Raw genomic sequence first — 23,143 nt, forward strand, 5'->3', positions numbered from 1 at the left:
CGTGGGTCAGAGTGGGTCATAGCGGGTGGTGGGTCAGTGGGTCGTGGGTCAAGTTTTCATTGACCCACGCCAACTCTGTAGGGGTGGCAAAACTGTGACGTATGGCTCCAAGATTTTGTTGTAAGGGCAGATCCTCTATTTTATAAGATCCTTGTATGTATGTGAATAAAAATAAGAATGCCATGTGTGTATGTGGAATTTTAAACATGCTTGGTCACAAGTGGTGACACGTACTTGGGTACAAATTAGCAATAGGAGCGTAAAGAAAACGCACCGTTTCTCCCTATCTTATTTAAACAATCTTGTAAGAATAGAATGCAGCTTCCTTGAAACAAGCAAAGCCTTAGATTGAATAAAACCTGTTTTATTTCATACTTCAAAGAAGTAGTACAGTAGAATATGAAATTCTATTTGATTGGTATAGTACAACTTGATCAGTATTTTCACAGTAGTTCGTCTTCCTATTCGTCGTGATAACAAATTACTGAAGGGAAATGGCATAAAGGGAATGTTACGGGGAACCCAGCACTGGATATCACAAGTCCTGATTTTTTTTTATTTTCAAAATTTCGAGTTTCTTTTATTTATTTATTTATTTATTTATTTTCGTTGCGCAAACTTCATTGAGATAGTACACTTCTAGGGCAGGTCTTCTGAGTTCCGATTCTTTCTCCCATGGCTATGGAGCGAGTGAGTGCATCTCTGGCTGCGAGCTATTCTTCTGTGATGGCCACATAGACTTGTAGCTGGTTAAACTGGTGATATACTCAAACGCACCTTGGTCCCGAGAAAGCGAACATCTGAGAACAACAGTAGACACAGTCACAGACATTACAATACAAACACATACAATTTATTTATTAGTAATATATATATATACTACGCGACAAAACATAACCAATTTTTTCCTCGAAGGTCAAAATCTATGGGTTTACTTGTCCCTACCATAAATTCTTCATTGTAACTAGATTTCGGCATTGCCGCTCCAACTCAGGTAGAACTGTATAAAGCTCTCAGTATGGCTAACCCCATTACGGTTATCATAGTAGCGTCGTACAGCGTTTGTTCCGTCTGGCATCTGTAGCTTTACAGCATGATTGAAGAGCGTATATTTCGGTAGCTAGGCTTTGCAATCAGCCCACATCATGTGACAATATATGAAAGCTATTTTATTCTACTTTGTTGAGCTTAAAACACAAATTACTTTGATGTTAATTATGTCGGGAAATATATAAATGTTATCGAATAGAGCAAATCGTCTCTACTCCTGAACCAAGCCTTTGCATTATATTATTTCCATAAATGACGTAAAGACAATGCTCTAAATAGAAGAGGGGGAGTATGCGGGGTATACTTCCTTAGGTCTTCCGCTTCGAGCACTGCGTAAAGGAATAGCAACACCGTTTAAAAACCGAGCTCTTCCTATCTCAAATATTTTCAGTGCGTAGCTGATGCTTGTTGTATTGCTGATGCTTGTTGTTGTGTTGTGTTGTGTAGCTCCAGGGAGTCAGTTTAGTACTTACATATATTTCCTCACTATTTCAATATGCGTTTATTATTTTATTACCAACATCCTAGCCACAGTGGAATATCACTCTCCATGAGATCAACGAAGTCAAGCAGTCCTGGGTCTGGTGAGAGGAAGGATAGGTATGACTATTCGTACTCACCAGACGGTGTTTGCGCTGCGTCGTCCACCCAGTGCCGTGAAGACAATTGGAAGCTACTTGAAAGAAAAAAGGAGCGAACTGCAGTCCACGAAGAAAGCATTAACGGCTAGGGTACTACCTTAGGATAGCCGATCTGCTGATAACACATCTAGAGGTCTGCACGGGCCGTAATTTTTAGCCCGGCCCGGCCCGTGAATTTATAATGTGAGGCCCGACTCGAGTCCGAAATGTTTTAGCATGTAGGCCCGAGCCCGGCCCGAGCCCATGTCATAATCAAATAAGCCCGAATTACATAAACTTATTGATGAATGCAAAATTGCATTTTATTTACAGCAATTAGAGGTTTAATTTTGAAGTTGTGCTTTAAAAGTTCTCCAGAAGCAACGGTCGAATAAACATAGTTGTACAGTATATTTACAAAGTTAGGCACGAAAAGGTCCGAGAAATATGGTTGTATATTTTAAAACTTACGGCCTGAGCCCAGAGTGCCATAAGTCCAGGCTTTCTAACGGCTGTTGCGACAGAAATTTAGTTATCATTATTATTATTGCTAATAATAATAATATTAGTAATAGGCTTAATAAAGATTCTGCCTGTTTGTCTGTTCTGCTCGTAAGTATATTATTTCTAACTTTATGGTATAGTTAGACAGGCCAATAATTGATCAGTTTCTTTTTAATGTGATTCGTCACGTGTATAAAAACTGGACAAACTACAAATTAGGATATTATACACAGGAAATTAATAATGATAGCTTTATTACTCAGATATTAAACTGCACACATTAATACATATAGGGATTTAGGTACTTAATAGAATGCTTTGTAATCATTTCTTTTTTAATAGAAAAACGTTTTAAATTGTCATTATAGACAGACGGCCTGCCGAATAATAATAATAATAATAATAATAATAATAATAATAATAATAATAATAATAATAATAATAATAATAATAATAATAATAATAATAATAATAATAATGCTATTTATAAAAGACTAACATTAGTGCATCACGTTAACTCATGCTCATTGCAATAATATAATGCAATAATTTAGATTTGAGCATTTATATTTATGTATTAGCAAGTTCGTTGGTCGATTAATTAAAAAAGAAAAAGAAAAAGAAAAAACAAATGCAAACAATTATGCCATCTCCTAATTATGATTTTAACCTATAATTAGTGCTTGAACTTTTCGGGTAAATAGTACAAACCCGATACCCACTGCGTTTGGTTTACTCGATCCTTAGACCTGATAAACCCGTTTGACCCGTGTTTGGCCTGTTTGGACCGTTTCACCCGATAGACTCGTTATCAGTTTATACATGATAATAAGAACAATTTGTGTTACGATAATAAAGTAAAACAGCACATTTACAATAATGACAGACTAAGCTTGTTTTCATAAAAACGGGATTATCAGGTCAACCCTATTCATACGGTTCAATCGGGGAAACCCAATTCATACGGGTAAAAATACAATATCTTTCCAATGTGCGGTCCAGGATTAATTCTATTTTCCGAGCATTACCAAAATGCACAGTAGCCCGAAACGGCTCGGACGTAAAAACTATCATATTATTATTATTATTATTATTATTATTATTATTATTATTATTATTATATTAATAGGAAAGAAAATTACTTCTTGACCTGTACGTATTTTATTCCTATTTTAAATGGTTATTCTTGTTTTATTTATCTGTTTATTGGTTTGCAACACTCAAAAAGGATAATAGTTCGAGACTTCATTGTTTACCCTGGTGACAGGGAGATCGGCTAAGCTTTTGTAATACTAGCAACATTTAACTGGTTGACAAACCACACGTGGCGGGTAATAACAATTTGACAGTTTTACTGCTGATAAGAAAACTTGGTTTAGCTTTGAAAAGTACTATAGTTAGTTACAGGTTGATTATGATTATGGTTATGATTTTATTATATCTGGACCTCAGAAATAAACTAAACCAAACCATAATTTCGTAATTTTACAGGAGAAGCGAAAAACCCGTTTCTTAAGTAAGACCTTCAGTACTGTTTTTCAAACTATACTAAGTAGTTAGAAAGAAATAGGATGCTTTTAGACTTACATCATTACACCACTAGAAAGAACACAGTGTATTTAAAAAGTATTCTTAATTTAATTTCAACCAAAAAGTGACTTAGTATATGTATATGAACTTCAGAGGCAGGGTAACTTTATGTATATATAAAACTTTTCCTAGGTAAGGTAGGAAAAAATGGATCCAAAATTTAACGAAAGCCGTACATCTAAATATATATATATATATATATATATATATATATATATATATATATATATATATATATATATTTGATCCTTCATGTTGCAGCAAAACTATGAAAATTATTACAAAAGAAAACTAGAAAGTTAAGAATCACTTGTTTTGGCGAGAGAGAGAAAATAGATACAGATAGCTCGAATTACCTATATGTATCCATGTCTATGTTTCGCAAGTAATTTTCAATCAACATAAAATTTCAACATAATGAACGCACGATTAGTTTTCTCGAATAAAAATCACATGCACGCTGAGAGCTGAGGAATAAGCTTAATCTACGTTATGGCACTGGATATATGCTTATGTAGTACATTACGACCTTATGAACTTGTATAAGAAACAGAATGTACTTAAATTGAGACGCGAACTATACGAAACATCTGACTTTGAATCTAACTTCTTTAGTGATCCAACCTGAGACCACACATAGCAAAGATGAGTGCCACCACAGGGTTCAGGAAGTTCGTGTTTTAAAGTGTCAATTAAATACTGAGATATGGAACGGTAATAAAGCATTTGATCAATTTGAAACAAAATATATTGTAGTAATAATTTACCCTATTTGTTAAGATAATGAACGTTATATTCTGTTTTTAAAATGACAATCAAATCAGAATGTATTGGGTAATAAATAAGAAATTGTAAACTTTCAATTTCGGTACGATTAAATACATTCCTGCTGCTATGTGTTGCGTTATTCGTTACGAGGTTTTGAATAATTTTGAATCAAAGGAAGGAAACAAACTACTGTATTATGCTGGAGTTAATTTAATAGAGTTTAGTGGCATAGGTAGTACTGAGTCTATTGCTGAAAGTGAAATATGGGTTACTATTAGGATTTTATCCAAGGTATGTTATACCCACTGATGATTGAACCTGGAACACACGCATGGAAAGCATTAGCGCTAGCAAATTAGCTACGAAGAGGTACATCATACCATAATTCTAAGTCAAGAATGAAGGTAAAAAATAAGTAGAGGAAACGACGGACTGTACGATAATAATACTTTCAAAATTTTAATTTCACACTATTTCGAGACTTTCGAGACGAGATCGAGATTTCACCTTCGAGACCGAGACCGAGATCGAGACAAGCATCTATTGACCGAGACCAAGACGGCGATTTTTGACTCGAGACGAAATCAAGACCGAGACCGCTACTGTACAAAGTCTCGTCTCGTCTCGTCTCGATACCATCCATACTATCTTTGGCTGCTTTCAAAAAAAGTGGCCTCATAGTGGCCAAACGAACAGTGACTTTTGGTTATGTCCATTAAGACTTTGTAACGCTGGGGTTCCGGTATTGGAAGCCAAGTTTTGTAACGATTGAAAATTACTAATAATGAAAGGAAAGTTTCTGCTCGGGCTGCCAAATAGAATTACTGCGTGATATTACGAATAAGCAGATCTTACGTATTCGGGCGACGAGGAATATGAAACGTGTTGTTTTCGGAATTCGATTCCTTATCTCTAATTTGCATATTTAATCTGCACTAGAATGAATAATTAAGGCACTCACGGATGAGCCTAATATGCATCAGAAAAATGAATACCTGACCTTGTACTTGAAAAGTGAATGGTATTGATGAGTGGCAACTCATCTGCCTATTATACAAAATAAAACAAAAAAATGAATGAGAGTTTGGAGAATTGAAGTTGACTCCACGGGGCTCGAACTTCAGTTCTCCAAGGTAAAGATACAGTTTTGCTAAGATGGTTAGGAATTAAAAAAAATGATATATATAACGAAAGATGACCTAAGTCTAATCGATCCTGTTTTCCCCATAACGGTGTCTCCAAGGCGCTAGGAAAACAGGTGCGTAGTTAATAGTTAAGTGATTTAAACATGCGGAGCAAAAATCTCACAAGCTGCAAAGCTGAAAGAAAGATTTTTCGCTAATGGCTTGTTCAGTTGGCTACACTGACTATCACTCTGTCACCGAAGTGTGTGGAGATAGCAAAAATAGTTAAAAAGCAACAAACAAGGAAAGTTTAATTTAAAGTTAAAAAAAAATGAATTAATTTAGATAAAAATTTCTGATGGTCAATGTAACCGTGCTTCAACTTTTCCTGTTCAGGGTGATTTGAAATAAATTCTAGGTATGCTAATAACGGTTAAAGAAATAGGCATATCTTTGAAATGATAACCACATAACTGCTTTGGTTCTAACGTCAAATAGACTTTTAATAAATTTAACGAGAAATAAGGTGATATCTACAAAAATCAACAAGAAAGTTAATTTGGATTTACAAAAAAAATGAATTAATTGACTTTACTGCAAATGAATCAGACTTTTGACTGTTTTGACCAAATAATATGATTTCTCTTAACACATTCTTCACTGTACAACGTAATATTCAAATTATTCAATCTTGACTGTAAAATTTAGCAACAATCTATTTCTACTCAACTAAACTGACAATATTCGATTCTTTATAATTACTATGACGTAGTTATACAAACAAAAATTTCTATTAAACTGAATATTAATTAGCAAAATGATTTATTGTTTTCCCCCTAGACATAAACGACTATTAAGTAATTCGCCCACAGTTACTACCTTTTTTTATTTAATAAAAGAAATGGAAATAAGTTTAAGAATCGGATTGCGGAATGAAAGAATTAATGGTTTATGTTGCTTGCAAGACTTACTGGGGAAATAGTTTAGAAGCGATAGTATGCTTTTGAGAAAATTTAGTGCACTGTTTCTAATGAACTCTAATGAATTTTCAATATTAAAAGATTTGCATAAACAAAACATAGCTTTGTACACATACTATATCAGTTGGTAAATAATACAATTCACAATAAAAATCGGTACACAACACTAACTACACAAATATTTCATATTCAAATGCACTACACAGAAATATATATATATATATATATATATATATATATATATATATATATATATATATATATATATATATATATATATATATATATATATATATATATATAGAGTACTACTATTATTATAATTTGGCCAATTGATCAAAATAATTACATTGTCGACGCTTTCTGATTTTCTCACTGATTCCTTATTTTGCGAATACACGTTTCTCCATAGCTATGGACCCTATCTGCGTTCGTTGCTCAGATAGGTACCTCCGAAGGGATTTACTCGAGTATCTTAAGTTGTTTACCTTATTTATGAGACTCTAACGATATTACGAGATAAGAGTATTTACACTTATTTGTCTGAAACTTACTCAACATAGCACGTCTTTGGAAGCTTTATATTGATTGCTCCTTTTAAGAATGAGTATAATAAAAATTGACAAGTTACAATAAAATCATATTAAGCCTGTTTACCGCTCTGACACATATTTCCCTAACACAACCTATACAAATGTTAAAATTTGAAAAACTAGACTTTGACGCTAAATCATAGTTTACTCAAAACAGAAATTACATTACATTCACACATCTTAAACGCGATTTATGTTTAAAAGAGAAATAATCCATACTTGATATAAATAAATACTGGATTGCATAAAAATGATTATAATGACGGCTTCAAGGATCTAAATATTGACACATTACGATTACAAATAAATGCATGATTGAAGATCAAATCAATGTATACAAATTTCACTAGTAAAATAATCAAAAATTTTATGGTACTTATTCAAGAATGAAATTAACAGTTCCTATATCAGTGAATTAATTTTGGAAATGCAACCAAGGCATTAGGCTATTTGTTTACTTCTTTTAAAAAGAATAAAAAAAATGCTCTAAATGTTTACGGACAGTTCCGTATGAATAAACAATGTCCCGAAGTTTCTAGAAAAGGGTGAGTATGGAGATCACGAATCACGGAAATATTGGCCATAGTCCTTCTTCAATAACGAAACTAACAGAATACTTTGTCCTACCTTAATAAGTCCTTCCGCTTATATTTCCACACTTCAGAAGAAAACTGCACTGTACTTAACTGACCGTCACAATGCTTCCTAATGTCCCTTCTCAGACCCCGCTTTCCTCTGGATTCAACTCCCGGAGAAGAGGTCCTCGTTTGTCTGAAGCGTCTGGGTCTTCCTGTGGCAAGGCATCTGTCTCGAGTATCGGGGATCGAACCCGTGTCTCCGTCCTTCATCTCCATGTTGTTGAAATGCAACGATGCGTCACTTATCAAATCCATCTGCACTTAAATTTCACTCGCACAGTTTATATATATATCCGCCATACATCGCACTACTTTTCCTGTCTTTGCACTTTATGCAGGAAATCAACGTATATAGAATCACAGACTCACTTCAACATCACCATATATGTAGCGTTACCGTAAGATGATAAGAATTATGTCTGTCTGTCGATGTTTTAAATATTTGTATAAATAATCTTGTAACGACGAAGTTGCTGTGGATAACGCGTGGTTTAAGTAACTGGCTGCTAACGGGTGTTTAGCTAGCCATTTTTCTGAAATTTAAACACTTAAATATATATATATATATATATATATATATATATATATATATATATATGTATATATGAGTTGACGTACGCTTATGAATCGCGTGTTGGTGATGTTTTCACGATGAAGTGTCGACTTAGAGTAACCTCTCTTCCGTGTGGGCGTTCTCCCAGCTTTATCTATTTTTTAAAAAAAAAATAGACGCTTCATTCTTCTCTTTGTGAATTTTGAATTTCGGATTCTGATTCGCCGCTTTAAGTTCGTGACACCATTTCCCAAAAATCGGTTGATAATTTGGCTTGGGTCTCTAGCGTCTCTTCTGGGCTAGTACGTGATGTTAAAGAGTTTCATAAGCACTTGCGAAGATTGTAGATAAAAAATTTTGGTTCCTGTGTGTCTGTGACGTGATATTTGCGATATCGAGGTACTTAGGTAGTGCGACAGTATGGCTGGAGTAACAATAGCAAATTCCATTACCGTTTACTGGCGAGGTAGAAAAGTGGGTGGTCAATTAGTGCGGTTACCGTCTTATGTTTTTTTTTCTTTCTGAAAAGCAGAGAAACTTCTTTACCTGGGACAAATGAAAGAGGTTGCTTGGTTGCTAAATGAAACAAAATAAAATTTTCCTTGACTTTTAAAATAAGTTGAATTTCTATATAAATATGTTTTTAATTTGAATATAAGAACAATTAATTGAATGTGTGAGCGTAATTGTCACAATACCCCCCTCCCAAGATGTAGCAAGTGCTGCAACAGAGTGAAGCACGGCTGCATCTAAGGAGAAGTAACATTTGATAAATATAAAAGTTCAAATTCTGACAGAAAGTACAAATACATGAAAATCCTAACCCTAATCTATGTTGAAGAAGAAAATTTATATATTCACCAAAAATCCGAACCCTAATGTTAAAATTTCGTGCAAGCTGAGAGATAATCTCAACCTAGATGAGAGGTCTCAGGTATTGAGTTGGTGGTCAGTTCAAGCTGCTGGACACAAGCTTATGAGGCATGTTTTAAATAATATGACCTTATTCTTAATTGTCTCTTGGAGTTCTTCTTTATTTTCTCTGCGCGGGATAGACTTCTTATATTTTTTCAAAGTTCTGGCTGCCCTAGGTAACAAAACAACAATATTATATAATCTTCAGCGTCTTGTATCATCGGGAAAGAGAGCATTGGTTAGAGAGGGTGGCATGGAGCTTCAATTCCTCCATGTGCGAGGGCAGAGCCACTGCTCGCACTTTTGCTTTTATTCTTCGGCCATGATTTTTCTTCAGTAACATAACTTGAAAATATAAGGAGAGTAAAATGATAAAGGCAAAGTTCCATGTCGCGAACATCCAATTGTGGGAACTTGCAAACATCTTGGTGGATTTGTCATCTGCTCGCAGCTCGTAGCTCACTATTCTTAGGCTCGGCGCGTTTTCGCAGGTATCATCACCAAGGAGAAGGGGTGCGTTGAGTCTCTGCTCTAAACGCAAAACTCCACTTCAGAGAGCTCAAATCGGGAATCCATCTCTACCGATTGCTCCGTATACAGGCACTTCTTCGTGCATAACAAAAATTATATCTCCTGGGCCGGTTTCAATGCTGGGTTGCGCACATTGGTGAACATCTTTTTCCAATCTTCCTCTGTAATTTTGATTGCCTCACATCCGATATCTGAAATAAAGTTACAACAAATGCTGGTAAACAAATTCATTTCTGGGCATTATGCATCCATATAGTTCATCTTCTTATTCTTTATATTTATCTTCTAGGGTTAGCCGCTTGGATAAGAGATGCAGGTACATTCAACTGAGCTATGCCATAAACAAAATTTTCTTATATTTCTTTCATCAGTTTCCTGCTAAGTTTTCTTTCTTCGCGCTACTACTTTATTCTTGACTTATACTTTTCTTGCAGTATATTCTTGCAATTTTTCTTTACTTCTTGCCTACAATCATTGTATTTCTGTACTTCCATTAGTTTTCATGCCATTGTGTATCTTAGTCTGTTTTCCAGCAAGCTGTCACGTAACCTCGACTCGAACCTGGACCGTTGGAGTCAATTTTTAGTATACAAATGTCATAGCCGGGTGAATGGTGACAATGCCGATACCATTCTTGTCATTTTCCAGGCTTTCCTTGATACAATGTGAATAATGCCAATTGTCATTGCTCATTTCCTGAGTGCTCACCACTTTCCTATTGGCAATCAATGTATCCTGTTGGCCACTTTTACATTCTGCTTCTGACTTGTGGTCTTCTCTGGTGCCTTCATCATGAAAATAACTTCTTGGCGGATTTGCTTCGTTCTGCCAGTTATCGTCACTTATCTCCTGTGTCTCTACTGCTCTGGCCTGACTGTGTATAACTTGCCGGTCACATGGACTTCTCTGGCCGTTGTAAGTTCTCCATGAATCTTGGTCCTCGAACTCAAGTACTCCTTTTCCTTCTGCATTTCTGGAGTCTTCTGCCCATTTTCTCCGTGCCTTCGGGTGATTATTCCTCCTACAATAGTTATGGCTGCGTTGCCATACTGGACGTTTGTCGTGGAAACCTTTCATTCTTGTATTTTTGTTTCGTCTTGGTTGTATTCTTGTCCTACCAGGGATCATTCTTCCACACAGTTTACGTTTGCTCTTGAATTTTGGAGCGTTCACAGCGTTGGAAACACTTGTGCTTATCTCTGCAGGTGTGGGGGTCTGTTTGACCTCCTGGTGTGTATCCTGCACAATTGCTTCTGATGGAAGTTCCTCCAGTACTTCCGTGTTTGACTTCTCATGTTCGTCCAGTCTCCTGGCTTGCTCCTGTCGTTTCCTCGAGAGGTATTCTGCCAAATGGTCTTGTTTTTCCATGAACTTGTCAAGTTTTCTATCTAGTTCTTCTATTTTCTTCCTCTGTGCTTCTCGAAATTCTTCGTTTTTCTTGTTCTGTTCTTCTATATTCTTCCTCTGTTCTTCTATATTCTTCCTCTGTTCTTCTCTAAATTCTTCGTTTTTTCTTCCTCTGTTCTTCTCTAAATTCTTCGTTTTTCTTGTTTTCTTCTTTTTGTTGTCTCATGAACTCATGTAACGCTGATAGAAGAGATTCCTGAAAATCGCCATTAGTGCTGTTCGGCCTGTGATGCTGTTGAATGTTGTCTCTACTTCCTTGAGTGACATCATTTTCCATAACTGGACTTGTATTCCTCTGGTCACCACATTCAGGACAATTTCGAGCCTCATCCGTGGGATCCAAATCCTGTTCCCATAGGTCACGTCCACACGTGCGACAACGTTGTGCTTCTTCCATTGCAGACATCCTGTTTCTTGGTCGTTGCCTCAAGGTAGATGGCCTCAACTGTGGCATCTGCAAGTAGACTTAAATAACTGGATTGTCAGAATGATTCTTATTAAAATTTGTCTAAAATGAATTCTAATTGTCTGACCTATGCTGTCAATCACTCTAAATTTCGTACTCTAAGTTCACCTTAATACGCAAAAATATTACTATTTCATCAATGTAGCATGCCAAGCTACTTTATCACCACACGTTTTCCACAACAACTTAGTTCATTCTTTTTTTTTTTTGTTCACATGTATATTTATATGTGTGTACAAATAGTGTATTAATTAACAGATAACATGTCTAAAACACAATAATATGTAAGTAATAAAATGCATGTGTAAATAAAAGTATTATATCTAACCTATTCTAAACATATATCTATATATGACTATATAATTATATTAATACTAATGTTATTCACTAGAAACAAACTTAGCTAAATTTATGCATCAATATGCCAAGAATTTGCATGTTCACTTATATTAGTCGCTTACCTGGTGCATTACCTTTTTGTTTTCTTCTTTCCTTCTTTTCTTCTCTTTTTTTTTAAACAAACAAAATGGTGTATCTTTTCTCTTCCAATCACATAAACCAACAAACAAACATGAGGTAAGAACAATTATTATTATTATTATTATTATTATTATTATCATTTTTTTTTTTGCATGTGCTGAAATGAAATAAAATTGGTTGCGAGGGGGAGTAGAACGCTTAATCGTTCCCTACGGGTAATCTCGAAATAATGATTCTTTGAATACAAAGTTACCTAATTTCATATCACGCTTCCCATTCTTAATTTTAGTATTACGGAATAGACTTGATTACTGTTTTCGTTCGCTGTTCGAAATTTACTATGTATGCTTCTCCAAACTAAATTTCCTACTTTTTTTTAACGCTTACTACGCTTTTCGGTCCTGAAATAAAATTAACTACGCATGTTGGTCCTTCAAATAAGATTAATTACGCATTCGGGTCCCTGTTCGGGCGCCATTTCTTGTAACGCTGGGGTTCCGGTATTGGAAGCCAAGTTTTGTAACGATTGAAAATTACTAATAATGAAAGGAAAGTTTCTGCTCGGGCTGCCAAATAGAATTACTGCGTGATATTACGAATAAGCAGATCTTACGTATTCGGGCGACGAGGAATATGAAACGTGTTGTTTTCGGAATTCGATTCCTTATCTCTAATTTGCATATTTAATCTGCACTAGAATGAATAATTAAGGCACTCACGGATGAGCCTAATATGCATCAGAAAAATGAATACCTGACCTTGTACTTGAAAAGTGAATGGTATTGATGAGTGGCAACTCATCTGCCTATTATACAAAATAAAACAAAAAAATGAATGAGAGTTTGGAGAATTGAAGTTGACTCCACGGGGCTCGAACTTCAGTTCTCCAAGGTAAAGATACAGTTTTGCTAAGATGGTTAGGAATTAAAAAAAATGATATATATAACGAAAGATGACCTAAGTCTAATCGATCCTGTTTTCCCCATAACGGTGTCTCCAAGGCGCTAGGAAAACAGGTGCGTAGTTAATAGTTAAGTGATTTAAACATGCGGAGCAAAAATCTCACAAGCTGCAAAGCTGAAAGAAAGATTTTTCGCTAATGGCTTGTTCAGTTGGCTACACTGACTATCACTCTGTCACCGAAGTGTGTGGAGATAGCAAAAATAGTTAAAAAGCAACAAACAAGGAAAGTTTAATTTAAAGTTAAAAAAAATGAATTAATTTAGATAAAAATTTCTGATGGTCAATGTAACCGTGCTTCAACTTTTCCTGTTCAGGGTGATTTGAAATAAATTCTAGGTATGCTAATAACGGTTAAAGAAATAGGCATATCTTTGAAATGATAACCACATAACTGCTTTGGTTCTAACGTCAAATAGACTTTTAATAAATTTAACGAGAAATAAGGTGATATCTACAAAAATCAACAAGAAAGTTAATTTGGATTTACAAAAAAAATGAATTAATTGACTTTACTGCAAATGAATCAGACTTTTGACTGTTTTGACCAAATAATATGATTTCTCTTAACACATTCTTCACTGTACAACGTAATATTCAAATTATTCAATCTTGACTGTAAAATTTAGCAACAATCTATTTCTACTCAACTAAACTGACAATATTCGATTCTTTATAATTACTATGACGTAGTTATACAAACAAAAATTTCTATTAAACTGAATATTAATTAGCAAAATGATTTATTGTTTTCCCCCTAGACATAAACGACTATTAAGTAATTCGCCCACAGTTACTACCTTTTTTTTTATTTAATAAAAGAAATGGAAATAAGTTTAAGAATCGGATTGCGGAATGAAAGAATTAATGGTTTATGTTGCTTGCAAGACTTACTGGGGAAATAGTTTAGAAGCGATAGTATGCTTTTGAGAAAATTTAGTGCACTGTTTCTAATGAACTCTAATGAATTTTCAATATTAAAAGATTTGCATAAACAAAACATAGCTTTGTACACATACTATATCAGTTGGTAAATAATACAATTCACAATAAAAATCGTTACACAACACTAACTACACAAATATTTCATATTCAAATGCACTACACAGAAATATATATATATATATATATATATATATATATATATATATATATATATATATATAGAGTACTACTATTATTATAATTTGGCCAATTGATCAAAATAATTACATTGTCGACGCTTTCTGATTTTCTCACTGATTCCTTATTTTGCGAATACACGTTTCTCCATAGCTATGGACCCTATCTGCGTTCGTTGCTCAGATAGGTACCTCCGAAGGGATTTACTCGAGTATCTTAAGTTGTTTACCTTATTTATGAGACTCTAACGATATTACGAGATAAGAGTATTTACACTTATTTGTCTGAAACTTACTCAACATAGCACGTCTTTGGAAGCTTTATATTGATTGCTCCTTTTAAGAATGAGTATAATAAAAATTGACAAGTTACAATAAAATCATATTAAGCCTGTTTACCGCTCTGACACATATTTCCCTAACACAACCTATACAAATGTTAAAATTTGAAAAACTAGACTTTGACGCTAAATCATAGTTTACTCAAAACAGAAATTACATTACATTCACACATCTTAAACGCGATTTATGTTTAAAAGAGAAATAATCCATACTTGATATAAATAAATACTGGATTGCATAAAAATGATTATAATGACGGCTTCAAGGATCTAAATATTGACACATTACGATTACAAATAAATGCATGATTGAAGATCAAATCAATGTATACAAATTTCACTAGTAAAATAATCAAAAATTTTATGGTACTTATTCAAGAATGAAATTAACAGTTCCTATATCAGTGAATTAATTTTGGAAATGCAACCAAGGCATTAGGCTATTTGTTTACTTCTTTTAAAAAGAATAAAAAAAATGCTCTAAATGTTTACGGACAGTTCCGTATGAATAAACAATGTCCCGAAGTTTCTAGAAAAGGGTGAGTATGGAGATCACGAATCACGGAAATATTGGCCATAGTCCTTCTTCAATAACGAAACTAACAGAATACTTTGTCCTACCTTAATAAGTCCTTCCGCTTATATTTCCACACTTCAGAAGAAAACTGCACTGTACTTAACTGACCGTCACAATGCTTCCTAATGTCCCTTCTCAGACCCCGCTTTCCTCTGGATTCAACTCCCGGAGAAGAGGTCCTCGTTTGTCTGAAGCGTCTGGGTCTTCCTGTGGCAAGGCATCTGTCTCGAGTATCGGGGATCGAACCCGTGTCTCCGTCCTTCATCTCCATGTTGTTGAAATGCAACGATGCGTCACTTATCAAATCCATCTGCACTTAAATTTCACTCGCACAGTTTATATATATATCCGCCATACATCGCACTACTTTTCCTGTCTTTGCACTTTATGCAGGAAATCAACGTATATAGAATCACAGACTCACTTCAACATCACCATATATGTAGCGTTACCGTAAGATGATAAGAATTATGTCTGTCTGTCGATGTTTTAAATATTTGTATAAATAATCTTGTAACGACGAAGTTGCTGTGGATAACGCGTGGTTTAAGTAACTGGCTGCTAACGGGTGTTTAGCTAGCCATTTTTCTGAAATTTAAACACTTAAATATATATATATATATATATATATATATATATATATATATATATATATATATATGTATATATGAGTTGACGTACGCTTATGAATCGCGTGTTGGTGATGTTTTCACGATGAAGTGTCGACTTAGAGTAACCTCTCTTCCGTGTGGGCGTTCTCCCAGCTTTCTCTATTTAAAAAAAAAAAATAGACGCTTCATTCTTCTCTTTGTGAATTTTGAATTTCGGATTCTGATTCGCCGCTTTAAGTTCGTGACACCATTTCCCAAAAATCGGTTGATAATTTGGCTTGGGTCTCTAGCGTCTCTTCTGGGCTAGTACGTGATGTTAAAGAGTTTCATAAGCACTTGCGAAGATTGTAGATAAAAAATTTTGGTTCCTGTGTGTCTGTGACGTGATATTTGCGATATCGAGGTACTTAGGTAGTGCGACAGTATGGCTGGAGTAACAATAGCAAATTCCATTACCGTTTACTGGCGAGGTAGAAAAGTGGGTGGTCAATTAGTGCGGTTACCGTCTTATGTTTTTTTTTTCTTTCTGAAAAGCAGAGAAACTTCTTTACCTGGGACAAATGAAAGAGGTTGCTTGGTTGCTAAATGAAACAAAATAAAATTTTCCTTGACTTTTAAAATAAGTTGAATTTCTATATAAATATGTTTTTAATTTGAATATAAGAACAATTAATTGAATGTGTGAGCGTAATTGTCACAACTTTTTCTCAGGACCACAATATCTACAACATATCACGGGTTCAGTCATTTTTACCGAAATCCAAAATGTCGATATCTTCGGCTGTTTTCAAAAAAGTGGCCCTGCAGTGGCCAAATAGTCAGTGATTTATGGTTGTGCCCATTGAGACTATTCTCAGGAACACCATATCTACAACATATCACGATTACAAGGAATTCCACCGAAATCCAACTTCAGTAAGGATTGTGCTGGGTCCTTTGCCATTTCAAAAGGTGCCATTGCCCCCTACAACCCTTTTCTCGCAAAAACGACAAAACCCGTATTTCCTAGTTTGAAGTCATCTTTGCATCAGCAGAGTTTCGTTTCTTTAATGAGGTCCTTTAGATCAAGGAGCCCCTTTTTTGAAAAGGGGCCCTTTGCCCCCCTTAATCTAATTTTCGAAAGGAAAAACTACGTGTCGATTTATTTTTGGTCTGGTATATAGGTGCCAAGTTTGAAGAAAATCGGATCAGGAGAAACCATTGTGAAGATATCTCCTATACACTTTCACTTTTTGGACTTGACGGGTTTTTGCCCCAAAGTCTTCAATTGAAACCGAAATATACTGATTGTAATTTTAATGGCAAAAATTCCATTAACCACTTTCTGAGTGATTTTTTTTTCTTTTAGCGAAAAAATAATCAGTATTAGAAAACCTCATATGGGAACTTGAAAAATGAATTAAAACTTGAATTTTAGATTTTTCATTTAATTCCGACGAGAAACGGAAGTAAGTAAGTGCCATATATGACACACTTATAACTCACAAACAACATGCCAGATGACATCAAAATCTCTTTTTCATACACGTCAATATCTCACACAGCAGACAAAGTAGTCATTTGATGCCTTTGATAAATCACAAAAAAGATAGAGTGAAAAAGGGGTATGTGCCATATATGGCATGGCATGCGGAAAGGGGTTAAGTGAATCTTATGTGATATAATGCATAGACCTACAAAAATTTAGCAGTGAATCTAATTTTTATTCTATTCACAGAAGAAAAAGGAATAATCTTCTTGACCTACCAAATTTCCTAGGCCCAGCTTCTCTTAATTCTGGTGTTACTGACGACGACTGACTTGAATCACAACTAACAACGGTCGAAAGTATGATAGAAGAAACGAAAGAAAGTAAGAACTAAGAAAAAGAACAAAAGAATAGAATGGATAGAAGAAAGAAGACAAGCAGTTCTTACATGGAAACAAATTTTATAAATGCAATATTATTTCTGAACAGAAAGCATAAGAATATGGAAAGTCAATGAAATTCTTAGAAATGATGAGAAGGATTATTGTTGTACGTGGAATGCGAAAAATTAATAAATTTATTTCGGGGGCCTTGAGCCCGATAACTCCCTAAATACGCCACTATACCTTGAAACTGACGAGAATACCTTGAAATTGACGAGAATAGATATCGGTTGACTCTGCCATCTAGCGGCCAATTTTTGTTTTTGTCGTACGCTATGAATCGTTCTTTCAATAGGCAGTTTAGAGAGCGAGAGGAGAGTGAGTGACTTCACCGGAAGGTGGACATTCACTTTAATTTAGTAAATAGCACGCCGGAACTGTGGTAAGATATATTGACTGTTTATACAGAGAGAAAATAAGTTTCTCTCAGAACAACGAGATTTGCAATCCATCAAATGGCCTTAGATGTATTGTTTGGATTAGCAATCATCGTGGATTTATTCGCTAACAAGTGCGTGTCATCTGTGTTTAAATGTTGTCCAAGGGATCAACGATTTGAACTAGCAGATTACACGTGTGTTCCAGCACTTCAAAGTGAAAACTTATTCGAAGTTAATGTTTCTGTTGCATTGCCAAAGTGTCAGACAGCTTTTATGGATGTTGCTTATTTACAAGAAATAGATAGTGATATCCACTTTGAATTGTTAAGTAATGGAACTCTGGCTCAGTTCAACAAGAGTAACCCAATACGTCAATTCCCACCATCAACGTTTTGCTTAGAATCAGGTCCTGCAGGGATGATTGCTATTCTGTGTCCTTGCTTAGTGTATTCGTGTATTAATAAGTGCTGTCACCATGGCTACGAAATAAATATCAAAGACGAGGTATGTGTTAGTATAGACGAGGACAGTGAGAAAGAAATAAGTTTCGAGACCTCTCTTGCAGAGTTTGATGCAACCCACCTTTATGTCCTAAAGAACCAATCTGAACAAGAAATGTGCCCCGCTGGTATGTACTCAGCTTCACAAGACGGTTTTGTGTTTAACATAAATCGTAAAGGATATGCGGTATTGCCAAACAAAGTTCTTCATCCTGAAAAGTATTGTTTCGATATTGCAATTAATGAAAACGGTACCAAATACAAAGAACTCTTAATTTGTTATGACGATGTCACTGAAACTTTGTTGATGAAAGTCCAAAACACGCTTTATTCCGTTGCACTTATAATAGGATGTATATTTCTGTTTATTTCCCTGATGGTTTATGTGCTGATTCCTGATTTAAGACGAAACGTGCATAGAAAAAATTTCATGTGTCATTCGGGAAGTCTTTTAGTGGCCTTCGTTGCAACAGCCATTCGCAGACTTTCATCAGATCTTGAAAGAGATGCCTGCCGAGCTCTTGGTAAGTTCAAATGAGAGTTCCTAGTTTATTTAGCGAACTACTGAAATTCATTTATATTGCAGGAATCGCAGCTATTTGGGGGGGGGGGGGGATATTACAGCCACTTACAAGGGACATATGCGAACCGTGACAGCTAGATATTTATGAAAATTGGGACCTCGACTAATTGTGGATCGGTAATCATTGTGGTGATAATCATTCGGTGTGGAAATGCCTTGTTTACCCTTTACGTATAATACATATAGGCCTACCAAGGAGTAACCGGGTGAGGCTGTGTCAATTAATACCCCAAAAACGCTGGGGAAAGCCAGAAAATGAAAAATGTATACTGGTAACGGATATCTACGGGAGAGGAACACTTGACCAAGAACACGGCAGTAGTGTCACACAAGCAGCGTTGCCATCTCAACACATACTTATAATTTTTCAAACAACGTATACCATTTTATGGCATTAAATCAATTGGCATAAAACGTAAAAGAAAATAAACAAAAGGCGGGTTACTAATGTTGCCAAATAAGGTAGATATGAACCTCTGAAGTTGAGAAATTATGGGGTCCGTACAATAAGACGAAGACATATGCAACAACAAGACTGCAGAAAGAACAAATGTATAGAAGGGAGTAAACCACAGCATCCAATGTCGGGCTTGATACGTCATATCGAGTGTACGGCTAAGACGAGAAATGTACGTATTTTGCCATACTACCTATGGGTTATCTTTTGTATGTATCGGCGTATTACCTTAAAATATTTATTATACGTAGTGGGAGCATTCATTTCCAAACCGAGTGATTATCACCAGGATGATTAGCGATCCACAATTAGTTAAGGTACCAATTTCCATAAATATCGAGTTGTCACGGTTCGCATACGTTCCTTGTTAGCGGATTATCGCAGCTGATATGCTTAGCAGACAATCGTAGCTAATTTACTTAGGGGAGTACCATAGCCGATTTCCTTAGAGTGTTGTCGTAGCTAATTAACTTGACGAAGGATCGCAGCTAATTTTCTTACATAAATTTTGCAGCTAATTTACTTGGTGGTATATTTCAGCCAATTTATTTAGTCGAATTTTGCAGCTATTTTATTTAGCAAGATATTGCAGCTAATTTACCTAACGGAGAATCGCATAACCTTTCCAAAGTGATAGCAGAATGTCAATATTTCGAATTTGAACGGTCAGATAATGAGTAGTCTGTAGTAAGGGATGAAATGAGACGTTACGAGACGAGCAATATGGTCTTGGTCCTAATCTCAATTAACAAATTACGCTATGACCATACGCGTGTCTCGATTTCGAAGGTGAATCTCGTTTTTGTCTCAAAAGTTAGCGTAGACTAGTGGTTAGCGTTCTTGCTTCACAATTAAGAGACCTCTGAATTGAATACTGTGGCCAATCCTAATGATTGAGGTATTTACAGGATTTTCTCTTAATTCTACTAGCCGAATGCCAGAATGGTAACTTTAAATGGACCAAGGCGAACTTCGTTTCACTTCCTTTGTGATTTTTAACTTGATTTGATTTGGTTTTGCGCTCTTTCAGTAGCAAGGCTCTATAAGACGTTGGGACCTTCAGCTTAAATTTGGATCAAAAGCACATGTGCTCCCACCGGGAATCAAACCTGGGTCTCCCACAGTAAAGACGTGTACCGCTTATCCCCGAGGAAGCGCCATACGATGATCAAGTGTTGTATACTTTAATTCCAGGAAAACTAACTTCACAGACCTGAGCTGGAAGTCCGTAAATAAATAAGTTTAAAAAAAAAAAAACGAATAAAATAAATTCTGAGAAATTCGAAAGTGGTATAACCTGTCTTTTCTCTTTTTACTCTTTCACTTCAGTTTTGAGTATTGACATATTTTACTGTAGTTTGAGTAATTCTTCATAGCCAAGTGGATAACGTTTCCTCTATACATGGTTGCGGTTTCAATCCCCAGTTGGTGTACAAGCTTTGAATAAAACATCGAATAGAGTTCGGATTCCACTTTAAGCAGATTTCCATCTCATAAATCTTTGACGTGGAAGAGATACATTTCATTTCTATCAATCAATCAACTTTAATACCAGAGTTTATTTCTATACTGTTGAATCATTGTTTCCATCCCCTTTAGCCTAAAATATAAAACGAACTTTTTTTGAATGAATTAAATACCACATGCTAGAGAATATAATAAAAAGCAACATATCTTATTTTTTTTTAAAATCATAATACAAATTTTACCCTGGAAATTTTCATTTACCATCCATTAAGCTGTTTTTTTGACTTAATATTGAATAAATTATGGTCATTAGAAATATTGGTTTGTAAAAAGTTTATTAACCCCTTGAGTTCCAGGTGTCATTTTCGTATGCGCGTGCTGTAATACCGGTTTCATTTACTGTTAGAGCATAGTTATTGTGCGCGCGTGAGAAGAGTGACCACATTAAGGATAAAATCAATTGTGCGCGTCAATTTGGACTGAAAAAAAACTGATGTTTTGAAGGGGTTTTATGGTGCGTCAGGTTGGCAACACTGACCAGAGATCAAAGAGAAAGGTTTTCCTTTTCCGATCTCGAAATAGATCTCGAAGTTGCTAATTGTTCATTGTTGAAATAAACACATGTGTGCTGTAATTGAATGCTCCTTTAGGCCTGCTATCTACTGGGGCAATATTTTTTGTGGTCTTTTCTGTCAGTAAGGTGCTGTCACCTAACGAGAAACAGTAGAACAAAACTTGCCTTTCATCCACTAACAAATTTCATCATCTCGTTAACATAGTTCGTTTGATACACAGTTCTAGTGTAAAGTGACATCATCTTGAGAGATCTGAAATTCTAAAGCATTCACTTCTAAAGCATTCACGCCATCCTTCGTCCATGCTTTTCTTCGTAGTTTCAAAAGTTGAATTCGAGAGGTAAAGTTATTATCATCGGTACTTTATCTGCATGCGGATTAGTGTTGTTTACGAGAAGAAACGAGACAAAAATAATTCGTTTCGTAAATTATGAAAAAATCTCGTCTCATCTTGACTCTGCAAAATATTTTCTCGTCTGGTCCCGTTTCGTAAATTTACACTGAGAAAAAATGTATGTAGCTTACGTAAAAACGTACGTTACATGTGTAAATCCTGTAGTTTTTAGACAACAAACAGCAAACCTATAACTGAAAAAGTATGTTTTATGAGTACTCTCCGTATAAGTGTTCCGAACAAACGTACTTTTCATACGACGAAAGAACTGTATATAGGTGATCATTATCTCACATACAGATGGACTATGTAACATATAGCTGACGTATTTAACAAACGTATATGTATGTAATATACAGAGAACTGTTAGGTGTCATACATCCTGTAACGGCATTTTGTAACATTTAAGCGGGTAAAAGTGGGTAACATATGGATAACGTTTGCTCCGTAATGATTTCCATAGTAAATATAAGAATTCCGTATATATGTACAATATACCGCTGTCCAGAGAACGGATTTTACTTAGCAAGTACAAACTTCCTGCCTTGATTTTCTTTCTTAATTTCATTTGGAAGCAGGGGTGTACTAAGCAAGTTTTTCTCCAGGGGGCCAAAGACTTTTTCAGGAAGACAGGAGAGAAAGCGAACTGAAAGTCCTGTTTCAGAATATGAAAGCATTAATAATTCCTGATGCATAGACTACATATAAATTACATATATTTTTGAATTATTATTATTATTATTATTATTATTATTATTATTATTATTATTATTATTATTATTATTATTATTATTTGGAAATGAATGTGAATTTTCATAATGTTCTACACTAGAATCACATGTAGAAAATGTGCCAATAGTGTATTCATAGAAAAAGAAAAAATATTGTAAGAAGTCCATTTGTTTGAAGTCTAAAGTAATGCTAGAGAGTATAGTGGCAGGAAAAATAAGGAGGGATTGAGGAAGACTACAAACAATGTACGATATCAAAACAGGAAAATCGTACATAAAGACGAAGAGATTAGTTGAAGACCGTGGAGCATGGAAC

The 23,143-nt window shown here is 35.1% G+C and overlaps 1 protein-coding gene across 1 annotated transcript in view; it reads left to right on the forward strand.

Moving 5' to 3' along the window:
* Nucleotides 1-18,195: 18,195 nt before the first annotated feature.
* Nucleotides 18,196-23,143, forward strand: part of LOC145682831 (G-protein coupled receptor Mth2-like) — a 130,755-nt gene continuing 125,807 nt past the window's right edge. Inside the window, exon 1 of the mRNA XM_081754199.1 lies at nt 18,196-19,144. Within this exon, the coding sequence (XP_081610325.1) occupies nt 18,196-19,144 (949 nt within the window). The remainder of the gene's footprint in view (nt 19,145-23,143) is intronic.

Source organism: Thermobia domestica, chromosome 1, assembly GCF_964235325.1.
Source record: "Thermobia domestica chromosome 1, izTheDome1.hap1.1, whole genome shotgun sequence".
NCBI classification, from domain to species: domain Eukaryota; kingdom Metazoa; phylum Arthropoda; class Insecta; order Zygentoma; family Lepismatidae; genus Thermobia; species Thermobia domestica.